Raw genomic sequence first — 12,788 nt, forward strand, 5'->3', positions numbered from 1 at the left:
TATACCCTTTATCACCACTGGTGGTGGTGGAGGGTATACAAATTAATGTGACTATATGAATATTTCTAGGTGTATTTGCGTCTCATGGTTGTCAAAATATTTTTATTGTTATTATTATTGTTTAAATTAATAATAAATAAAAAAAATATTTTTACAGACAAACCCTTTAACTAGTTAATTAAAAATATATGTAGTTCATATCGACTCTTAAACACCTTACGTAAAATAACTATGAAGAAGAAATTGTATTTTTAAAATAGCCCAATTGAGCATAACAAGCTTGTAAAAAATAATTTAAAATATGGGTTAGTATGACATTGAACATTACTAACAGATGTAAAATATTACAAACAATCGAATAATATTTTCCAACATTCAATTCATTCTTAATTACCAGTGTAGTGCCAGCCACTTTCCGTTTTTTAACCATTAAAGGGTTCTCTGTAATCGTGTTGTCTGCTATATTTTTTAGTTTGTTACTAATCGTTGAAAGAAAGACTATACATACTTATCATTTCTGTAGTTAAATAAACGATAAAACATGTGTTTATTTGTTTGTACAGGATAATTTTATTATTTATCAATAAAAGAATTGACTCAATTAGATAATTTATTGCACAATCTAACGTACGAATTGCCATATTCAATTTTAGAGTAATTTTATATTTTTCAAAATAAAAACATATTTAGTTAGTGGTACAAATATACATACATATTAGGGTGGGTGCCATTACTCAACATTTTTAACCTGACTTCAAAATTCGCTCCTAAGAAAATATACAAAAATTTGGTGTCAGACCAGACTATAGACTAGACTAGACTAGATAATTAGATTATACTATAGACTATACTATAGACTTTACTATAGACAATAATATAGACTATACTATAGACTAGACTATAGACTAGACTATAGACTAGACTATAGACTAAACTATAGACTAGACTACACTAGAATATAGACTAGACTTTACACATGACTACACTTGAGACTATACTGTATTCCAATTTGATTTCTGTGGCCATTGATTTTGAAACTGCAGAATACATTGGAAATCATGCTTTAATCATTGGATGGAAAAGAACAAGAATAAACATAATCTCACACTTCAATAATGCTCTAAAAGTACATTTGGATGATCGAAATATGTTCTTTAAAATAAGTTAAAAATAATTTTTCTCTTTGCGTATAATCAAAAGTATGCTTTTTGCTGAAAAATATGCGAAAAAACAATAATTCTATCAGAATCCTTTGATGTCGTGATATTTCAAATTTTCTGATATTAAACATTCATTGAATTCATGAAACATTCATTTGTTTTGGATTTTAATTTAATTCGGAGTTGATGAAAAAAGCCATTATTCGAAAGGAAATTATTAACCCATAAATTAACATTATTTATCATAACTCCTATACGGATTACAACAAATAAAACATACACCGTCCGACACTCAAAATTAGACACAAACCTGATGATATACTAAAAACTTAATGGAGAAAAACTGCGTTTTTAGTTTTTCATTTCGTGATCATGTGTCCTTATTAAAGGACTTCAAAGCTTTAAATAGTACATTTTTCAAAAAAAAATTAAATACTTCTACTGATCAGACTATGTATGTCAAATTTGATGTCAAGCGAACAAGAAGAATTGGAAAATATTTTGTGTTATTTTTAATTTATTCTGTAAGGAACAATAGATGTAAAAAATGTCTTTCACAAATTTTTTGAAAAAAATTAAAACCTAAGTAGATATTAAAGGATAAAAATTTTAAAAGACATTTTTGACATCTTTTTATTGTGACAATATAAAATAAAAACAAGTTAGAGTACTATATTCGGCTGAGCCGAATCTTCAATACCCTCCACCATCTGCTTTTATATTAATACTTTTCTAATTGATCAAATATTTGTAGAAAAAAGTTTTCTCATATCTTAAATAGAAAAATCCCTAGATTCAAACAGCTCAAATCTATTACAATTCCAAGATTTATTGATCATTACCAACGCTTGGCGATTTTTATTAATTTGCATGTATGCATGTGTGTGAAAGATTTAAGGATTTTCAAAATACATATATATAATTTTGTTCTACACAAATTAATAATGCAACTAGTTAAATACGGTTTTAGGGGCAGGACCTAGTATGGGAGATATGACCAATTACAGACCGATCGTAAAAAGTTCTTTATGCAAAACTTCTGGACATGAAAGCTATATTTCAGTAAAATTTTGTATCTATATCGTAATTTAGTAATAAGTAATGTGTGTTATGAACCGATCGTGCAAAAATCTTGAAATAGAAATTTTATATCAATAGCTTTATTTGGTAATGAGTAATGTGCATTTAAGAGATTTTCGAAAGAGGACCTTGTGTATATAAAAACAAAATTTCAAAATACTGTATCTATATCATTATTTGGTAATGAATATTGTACATTTAAGTAATTTTCTGGAGGGGGCCTAGTATGAGAGCTATGACCAAGTATGGACCGATCGTAAAACAATTTTATAGTGTAATTTATGTATATAAGAGCAATATTTGTGCTAAATGTATGGATATCAATATTTTGTAATAAGTTATGTGCGTTTATGTGATTTTCGGGAGGGAACCTTGCATGGGAGCTATGACCAAGGATGGACCGATAGGAAAAAAATTTCACAGTAATATTTCTGTGCATATGAGCAATACTGGTACCAAATTTTATATGGATATCTGAATTTAGTAATGAGTTATGCGCGTTTAAAAGATTTTCGGGAAGGGACCTTGTATGGGAGCTATGACCAATTATGGAGCGATCGGAAAAAAATTCCACAGTAATATTTCTGTGCATTTGAGCAATACTTTTACCAAATTTTATATGGATATCTTAATTTAGTAATAGTTATTTGCGTTTAAGTTATTTTCTGGAAGGGACCTTGTATGGGAGCTATGACCAATTATGAACCCATCGAAAAAAAAATTCACAGTAATATTTCTGTATATATGAGCAATACCTGTACCAAATTTTATGTGGATATCTTAATTTAGTAATGAGTTATGTACGTTTAAGTGATTTTCGGGAGGGGACCTTGAGTGGGAGCTGTGACCAGTTATGAACCGATTGGAAAAAAATTCACAGTAATATTTTTGTGCATATGAGCAATACTTGTACCAAATTTTATATAGATATCTTAATTTGTTAATGAGTTATGTGCGTTTAAGTGATTTTCGGGAGGGGACCTTGTATGGGAGCTATGTCCAATTATGGACCGATCAGAAAAACAATTTATCAGTAATATTTCTGTATGTGAGAGTAATACATGTACCAAATTTTATATGGATACCTTGTTTTTGTAACGAGTTATGCGCGTTTAAGTGATTTTAGGGATGGGGCCTTGCATGGGAGCTATGACCAATAATGGACCGATCAGAAAAAAATTTCACAATAATATTTCCGTGCACATGAGTAATACTTGTACCAAATTTTATATGGATGTCTTATGTTAGTAATGAGTTATGCGCGTTTAAGTGATTTTCGGGAGGGGACCTTGTATGGGAGCTATGACCAGTTATGGACCGATGGAAAAAAAATATCGCAGTAATACTTCTGTATGTGAGGGCAATACTTGTACCAAATTTTATATAGGTAACTATATTTAGAAATGAATTATGTGCGTTTAAGTTATTTTCGGGAGGGACCTTGTATGGGAGCTATGTTCAATTATGGACCGATCCAGAAAATTTTTTCTCTGAATGATTTCTATTGACATAAGATTTTAATTTGTAAAATTTTGCAAAGATTTCGACATTGTGACGGAAGTTATTAACAAAAAACCCATTTTCCGGGAATATGTACTTTTGTATGGGAGGTATATGAAATTGTGGACCGATTCAGGCAATTTTCAGCGGGAATCAAGCTCTTGTATAGAAACGAATGTATGCTGATTTTCATGGAATTATCTTTCACAGTTTTCGAGAAAATTGCATCAGAATGTGTAAAAAATGCTTATTTTTTTCGAGGTTGTTTCAAATTTTGATTCATAACTTTTCCCGGTGTGATCCAATTTTGCTCATTTTCAATACCAAACTGCCTAGGACGATAATAAATATTTTGGGTGAATTTCGTTAATTTTTGTTGTTTCGTGTTAACGTGAGAATGTTTTATACAGACAGACAATAATACAAAATATTTCCCAAATCTTCCTGTTCGCTTAACATCATATTTGACATTGTTTGATCGGTAGAAGTATTTTAAAATATTTTTTTGAAAAATTTACTTTTTTAAAACTTTGAAGTCCTTTAAAAGAAACACAGGATCACAAAATGAAAAACCAAAAACGCAGATTTTCAACATTTAATTTATAGTTTCAGACGTATATTATCCGGTTCATGTCTAACTAATTTTTTCTCTTTTTGTCGAACGGTGTATTATATTTACGATTGATTAATGAAAGTTTTATTCAGATGAAGGAGTTGGAAGTTTAATAAGTATTACACCAGTATTATAACTTTGAAAAATCCTAAATAGGGGTATCTTAAAATGAACTAAATTTTCTTTTTCGAACATCAGTATCTTATTTGTATTCCACACAAATGGGTCCACCCTAATACATACATAGATATCTATTTTTGATAGCGCCTCTATTAATAATGTAAAATGTTGGTAGAAATACAGTGAAATTGACATTTCATATTAAGATCGAAAAAACAACTAATAATCATTTCCTTTGCCAATATAAATATGTACATATGTATATATAATTTTATGTTCTTTTGAAAAGTTTAGAATCATTGTACTAAAAAAGTAGGACGAAAATTATTAAAGTTTTATTTTCATGCATTCTCCTTTTCCTGGAATTAACAAATAGCTTTCTTTTGAGATACACTCGATATAACATATGATAAAATGATTTGGATCCCAAAAATATCTGGCAAAATAGTTTTCAACAAACAAAGAACAGATAGACAAACAGACAGACGAGCTTTACTTGCTTTTTAAATCTCATAGATCTTCGACGACATGTGCCGATTTCAATTAAATTTATCAACCATTTATTGAACTGCATATTTACATGCTACACACATATTTATATATGTACATATGTATGTATGTAAATTAGGGTCACCCTTAATATGGAGACAAATTAAGTACTCACGTTCCCAAAGAAAATGAAAGATTGGTTCATTCTAAGATACCACTTCTCAAAATTTTTGTACTGTGGTCAATAATTGTTGAGCAGGGTCAAATGAAAATAAGGTCCTTTTTAAGTTAGTTTCAATTTTTTATGTTTCGCTCAAATGAATGATATGAAATTTTCATATCATACGAAAGGTCTTTTGCCATTGAAAGCGTCTTTCGAAAACCTTTCATGGTATTTTAAAATGAACAAGATTTTTATTTTGGGAACATCCTAATGTACATATACATATGTATTGTATTTGTAGATCAATCGTAATAATTAATTTAAATTTGATTTAATTTTTAACCGTTTTTATCGAATGATGTAAAAGTTCCAATTTGCTGCATCATATCATAAGTAAAAAAGAACGGCTGTACGTAGATAATATCAATCACACCCTGACACACAATCATATTTTTTATTTTTTTGCACAATCGAATAAACAATATTCCAAACTCCAATCAAATTGACGGATGCAACCACTTTACAGTTCAAATCTTCGTCTTTCTTTGGAAAATTAAGCAAATATACATACGTTCATAAGAATTTACAATATATTTATTTTTTCTTTACGCACTCTTAATTGACACATATTATGAAAATTATAACGTATCTTTAATTTCTAATTCTTGGAACATTTTATTGATGGATGTACAATGTGCATATTAAGATACATACATATGTTAGTAAAAATAAAAAAGTAATAAAAATACTTAAAAAAATCTGAAAAAAAGTTTTTAACTTTCCTAGCTAAACCCATTAAGTTGACTTTTACATTAAATTATCATGATCAGCACCTTTTTATAAAAAAACACAATTTGTCAGAATTTTGTTACTTTTTATACCCTCCACCATCAGTGGTGATAGAGGGTATATATAACTTTGTCATTCCGTGTGTAACACCAAGAAATATTCATCTGAGACCCAACAAAGTATATATATTCTTGGACCTTATGAAATTCTGAGTCGATTTAGCTATGTCCGTCTGTCCGTCCGTCCGTCCGTCTGTCTGTCTGTCTGTCTGTCTGTCTGTCTGTCTGTCTGTCTGTCTGTCTGTCTGTATAAAACATTCTCACGTTAACACGAAGCAACAAAAATTAACAAAATTCACCCAAAATATTTATTATTGTCCTAGGCAGTTTGGTATTGAAAATGAGCAAAATCTGTTCACACCGGGAAAAGTTATGAATCAAAATTTGAAACAACCTCGAAAAAATAAGCATTTTTTACATATTCTGAAATAATTTTCTCGAAAACTATGAAAGATAATTCCATGAAAATCAACACACATTCGTTTCTACACAAGAGCTTGACTCCTGCTGAAAATTGCCAGAATCGGTCCACAATTTCATATACCTCCCATACAAAAGTACATATTCCCGGAAAATGGGTTTTTTGTTAATAACTTCCGGCACAATGTCGAAATCTTTACAAAATTTTACAAATTAAAATCTTATGTGAATAGAATTCATTCAGAGAAAAAATTTTCTGGATCGGTCCATAATTGGACATAGCTCCCATACAAGGTCCCTCCCGAAAATAACTTAAACGCAAATAATTCATTTCTAAATCAAGTTATCTATATAAAATTTGGTACAAGTATTGCCCTCACATACAGAAGTATTACTGTAACATTTTTTTTCCATCGGTCCATAATTGGTCATAGCTCCCATACAAGGTCCCCTCCCGAAAATCACTTAAACGCGCATAACTCATTACTAAATTAAGATATCCATATAAAATTTGGTACATGTATTACTTTCACATACAGAAATATTACTGAGAATTTTTTTTTCCTATCGGTCCATCCTTGGTCATAGCTCCCATGCAAGGTTCCCTCCCGAAAATCACATAAACGCACATAACTCATTACAAAATATTGATATCCATACATTTAGCACAAATATTGCTCTTATATACATAAATTACACTATAAAATTGTTTACGATCGGTCCATAATTGGTCATAGCTCTCATACTAGGCCCCCTCCAGAAAATTACTTAAATGTACAATATTCATTACCAAATAATGATATAGATACAGAATTTTGAAATTTTGTTTTTATATACACAATTAATCCCATACAAGGTCCCCTTTCGAAAATCTCTTAAATGCACATTACTCATTACCAAATAAAGCTATTGATACAAAAATTCTATTTCAAGATTTTTGCACGATCGGCTCATAACACACATTACTTATTACTAAATTACGATATTGATACAAAATTTTACTGAAATATAGCTTTCATGTCCAGAAGTTTTGCTTAAATAATTTTTTACGATCGGTCTATAATTGGTCATATCTCCCATACTAGGTCCTGCCCCTAAAACCGTATTTAACTAGTTGCATTATCAATTTGTGTAGTATTTTGAAAATCCTTAAATCTTTCACACGCATGCATACATGCAAATTAATAAAAATCGCCAAGCGTTGGTAATGTTCAATAAATCTTGGAATTGTAATAGATTTGAGCTGTTTGAATCTAGGGATTTTTCTATTTAAGATATGAGAAAACTTATTTCTACAAATATTTGATCAATTAGAAAAGTATTAATATAAAAGTAGCTGGTGGAGGGTATTTAAGATTCGGCTCAGCCGAATATAGCACTCTAACTTGTTATTTGAATAGTTGTTCTACTTAATCAGAATAAAACAATTGTTTGAACTGAATAACTTGATTCAAAATCAAATCTTTTGATTTATTTAAAACCTGGTAACATAGAGTATTTAGTTTGTCGTTTCTATTTTATCATATGCCTGCAAAACCAATATCCACCCTAGAAATACATACAAACCCATAGTAATAGTTGTATCATAATACAAATCTAATTTCCTATTTAAATTAATTTTTTGATAACAGTATATTTTCTAAAAAAAAATATTTTTTAATAAAAAAGTACAATGTAAAAGTTTCCAATAAAAAGTCTATAATTGTTTAAAAAATGGGAATACTAAGGATTACTAAGAAATATAATGAAATAATATTTTATAAAAAATATATGTATGAATAAAGATTTCGTTTACTTAAAATACTAGTTAGAGATTCATAGGTGTTGGCGGTATCATGTGCACACTCGGCTGATCAATAATTAATTTTAAATGTTTATCTGGCCACTCAAATTCTAAACGTTGCTGTAACTCAGCACTTCCATCTAAATTTGCACTTTGAAAATCGGCCATCATACGCGGCACCAGGTCATCGGGTATTAGAACTTGAATCCAGTAGCCAATGATACCATAAGGCGATGTCTTACTTACTGATGAACCCGTAACCGATTCGGCAACTAATGTCAGAGCTAAATGTTGGGCCTTAAAAGTAAAATGACGGCCATGGCGTATGCGATCTTTAATGGCCAACATTAAATATTTGGCGGCATAGGGAGCAAGTGTAATTTCAATGCCATCCAGTGATATGGACTCTGGTGCTTGTGGTTGATAATCCAGAGGACATGATTTGTGCAAGGAACTGCTGCTCATGGACATAGACGCTGGAAAAGTGGGAACTTCTTCGCGTTTAATTTGTTGAAGTTGAAGTTGTTGCATACTTCGGTTGTTTTCATCAGACATGCATTGCGCATTTAGAGTTTGAAAATCGATTTCTTGTTTGATTTCTTGTTCCGGTATATGTTGCGTGCGTGCCACCTCCCGGAACGTGAATTCACCATTAACCCCAGCTAGATCGGAACCTTGTTTCTCTAGATCATCTTGTAGTGAAATCAAACGTTCTGGAAATAGTTCAAATACACTGAGGATACGTTCCATATTGGTAACCAACCACTCGCCACCTGTTTGTATGTCTTGCCTCAAATAGTTCAATACACCTCGACCATTCCAACGAGATGCTTGTTCAAGTTCTTCATCTGTGACACCAACTATTTGACAAAAATCGACCATGCCAAAAGGTGTTTCCAGTGTGCCAAGTTGGGCATCCTGGGCTATGAGAATATTTTGCAAACGTGAACTACTTTTACCATCAAGACTTTTGCGCCATGGTATGTTATCACCAAAACACAAACTGTTGCCAGTTTGGAAGCAGTAGCGTGCAATAGACTGCAAAAGATTTGCTGGCCAAGTTGGTGGTCGTCTTGGTTTATCCGGATTCTCTTGTTCTTCTCTTAACTCTTCCTGTGTCTTTTGTAAGCGGAAAGTCAATTCAAAACCCATGCCTGAGCGCAAATTCATTTCCGGATTATCATTTTCCAGAACATGCACTCTGCCATCACCATGTAAATCACTAAGGCCAAAACTGACATAATGCCAATGCGGAGGTATACCTTTAGCAGGATCACCTCTGTTATTGTACATGCTAATGTAGTCCAAAGGATCTTGTCCTCCTAGCCAATATTTGAGTAATGTTGTTACTTGCAAAGGATTCGGTTGATCAGGATACACACATTGTAGCATATCAATTAAAGCTTTTAGACCAGCTGGTGGGGGAGGTGGCACTTGTCTGTTGTCATCACTATTAGGAGTTGGTGCTGCTGGAGTTGAGGAGGCCATCTTTTAAGTACGATAGGCAATAATAATTGATATTCTTTTAAAATAAAAAACAAATTAACAAAAACAAACTAAAAAGTAAACAAGCTGTCAGAGCCCTGCGCCGACAAATATTAACGGCGGCGGCGACTGACACTAAATATGTCGGCGGCGGCTTAAAATCGACTGTAAGCCGCTAAGTTTTCAACTACGTTTAGTTTTTAATTTTTCTACGATTTTAAATAAAAACGGAATCCGAGAGATCAGAAAGTGGGATTTTGGAAGCAAATATATTGTTTATAACAACAAAACAGAGCAAGCTCATAAGTTGTGTGAGAAATTACGCAGGGATGAATAAAAAATTCTTAAAAATTAAAAACAAATCCTTTCTCCAAGTTTTACTAGGATCTACCGATATTTAACCCTATCCTCCATATAAAACATTGCAGAAAATCAGTTTCTGAAAAATTTTGCATTAAGAAAATGATCAATAACGTAAAAACAAAGATTTTTTATTTGTTTATTTACTAGCTATACCCAGCGTGCTGTGCTAACCTAAAAGCAATATAAATAAGAAACCCACTTAACGATTATGATGATTCTAACTACAATGGTTTTCCAGATATACAATTTGTTACATATGGGAGATTCCACGCAAATTATTGCAATTTCGCCAATTATTCCGAACGTTAATTAAGATTTTAATTTAATCTATGAAAAATTTGAATAATCTAATAGCTTCCCAGATATACAAAATTTTGTATTTAATTCATATGGGAAGTGCCAAGCCCCCCATTGAAAGTCCGCCCGTTATTCTCTAAATGTTCTTCAGTAAAATTTGAAGATTCTACCTCTAATAGTTTCTCAGATATACGAATTTTTCTATTTAATTCATATGGGAGCTCCATGCCCACCAGATGAAAGTCAGATGAATATTAAAGTTCTTCGTGCAAAATTTTAAGAATTTAGTTCTATTAGTTTCTCAGATAAACGAATTTTTGTATTTAATTCATATGGGAGGTTCCGCTCCCCTCATTGGTAGTCCCCCAATTTATTACCCAAAATGTTTACATGGATGTTAAAGTTCTTCCAGAACAACAAAGAGATTGAAAAATATTACAAAAGTTTCACTTTGAAAACATTATTAGAGTGTATGAAAACTCGCAACTCTAAAGGCAGACTATTCCTATTTTAGCGGTAATTTATGATTAAAATAAGTGAGAAGTAATTTATATTCGGTAAATCATATGTCGTAAAAAAACAAATTTCGGAAGTGGTATATATATATATATGATAAAAGTCCATATATATATATATATATATATATATATATATATATATATATATATATATATATATATATATATATATATATATATATATATATATATATATATATATATATATATATATATATATATGGACTTTGATCATTAGATTAATAAGAACGTCACCGTGATTTTCGGATTAGGGGCTTAAATGTGGAATTGGATCAATTATGGACAAAGTTCTCTATAATTTAAAGTATTGTTTTTAATTCTACCATAATTATATCATAATGATAACTTTTGGAATGATGTATTAGCTATAAACTGATTTTCTGTAAGAGAGTTATATTGGCGGACCGATCTGATAGTTTTATTTCTCATAAATGTAGGTTTCGGTTCCTAAAAATGTTTTTTTCGTAGACATCGACATTTGAAAGCCATTTATGTGCGTTTAAGTCATTTTCTGAAGAAGATTTCATATACATATTTACATTACATATTTTCGTTCCAACAAAAATTGTTTTATTATGGTATTATTAAGTACATAGAAAACGTTAAAATCAATTATTGAAGGGGGCAGGGTCAATTATGGCCTATAGAGATTTCGATTGATATCGAGCCCTTTTTGCAAAATGGATGTAAGCGAGATAAATTTTCGTTCAATTAGGATACTGCGTGTTTAATTTAATGTTTATATGTACATATATTCAATATTTTAGAAAATTCAAAAAGTACCAGTTAAAGAACGAAAAATTACCAGAAATACTCCATTTTAAATTTTCATTCACTCAAGTCTCTGATTGCTTAGTTTTATGTTTTTAGGTTCATTATAATAGAAAATTCAAATAGAACCAGTTGAAGAACGAAAAAGTTCCAAAAAGTCCCGTTTTATATGTTCTCACTTACTCCATGCCCTACAGGTTTAATTTTATGTCTATAGGTTCAATATTATAGAAAATTCAAAAAATACCTTTTGAAGAACGAAAAAGTACCAAAAAGTCCCCTTTTATATGTTATCACTTAATCCGGGTTGTACATTTTTAATTTCATGTTTCTAGGTTCAATATTATAAAAAATTCAAAAAGTACCAGTCGAAGAACGAAAAAGTACTAAAAAGTCCCTTTTTATAGATTATAATTTACTCCGGGCTCTACATATTTATTTTTATGTTTCTAGGTTTAATTTTATGGAAAACTCAAAAAGTACCAGTCGAAGTACGATAAAGTTCCCATTTTATAGATTCTCATTTACTCCAGGCTCTAAGTGCTTTTCATGTTTCGAGGTTCAAATTTTGTAGCAAGCTCAAAAAGTACCAGTCAAAGAACGAAAAAGTACCAAAAAGTGCCATTTTATAGATTCACATTTACTCCAGGCTCTACGTGCATAATTTCATGTTTCTATGTTCAATTTAATAGAAAACTCAAAAAGTACCTTTTGAAGAACGAAAAAGTACCAAAAAGTCCAGTTTTATAGATTCTCAAATTCTTAATTACATGTTTCTAAGTTCTGAGTCAAAAAAGTACCAGTTGCAACATTGTCTTGGGAGCCCGTTATTATGTATTCATATGTATAAGTTAATAAACCAAAAACAATGTTTTATAAAAAAGTACCAAAAATAGGTACAATTTTCACCCCTTAAACGTCCGAATATCCAAAAAGTACTAAATTCATATTTTTATTTGTTCGTCAAGTTATGAAGGATTCAAAAATATTTTTTGAATGTTTTCTGGTTTATAAGATACATGGGGTGCAAAAGAAGTACCAAATTACAGTTTCTACCTTATTCCCCAAAGGGGCCGAATTTGAAAAAATTACCGGACACCTGTCCGCTTTTTTTAAATGAACGACGATAAGCTTCAACTATTTTTGTAACTTTTCTA

The 12,788-nt window shown here is 30.7% G+C and overlaps 1 protein-coding gene across 1 annotated transcript; it reads right to left on the reverse strand.

Annotated features, from left to right (window-relative positions):
- Positions 1–7,823: 7,823 nt before the first annotated feature.
- On the reverse strand, positions 7,824–9,773 carry LOC119605751 (suppressor of fused homolog). Its single transcript, XM_037959032.1, has one exon. The coding sequence runs from the start codon at positions 9,662–9,664 to the stop codon at positions 8,201–8,203; it is 1,464 nt and encodes a 487-aa protein (XP_037814960.1). The 5' UTR covers positions 9,665–9,773; the 3' UTR covers positions 7,824–8,200.
- Positions 9,774–12,788: the final 3,015 nt, after the last annotated feature.

This window comes from Lucilia sericata, unplaced genomic scaffold (assembly GCF_015586225.1).
Source record: "Lucilia sericata isolate MDLA Ls3-8-SP2 unplaced genomic scaffold, ASM1558622v1 Contig000515F_arrow, whole genome shotgun sequence".
Lineage (NCBI taxonomy): Eukaryota > Metazoa > Arthropoda > Insecta > Diptera > Calliphoridae > Lucilia > Lucilia sericata.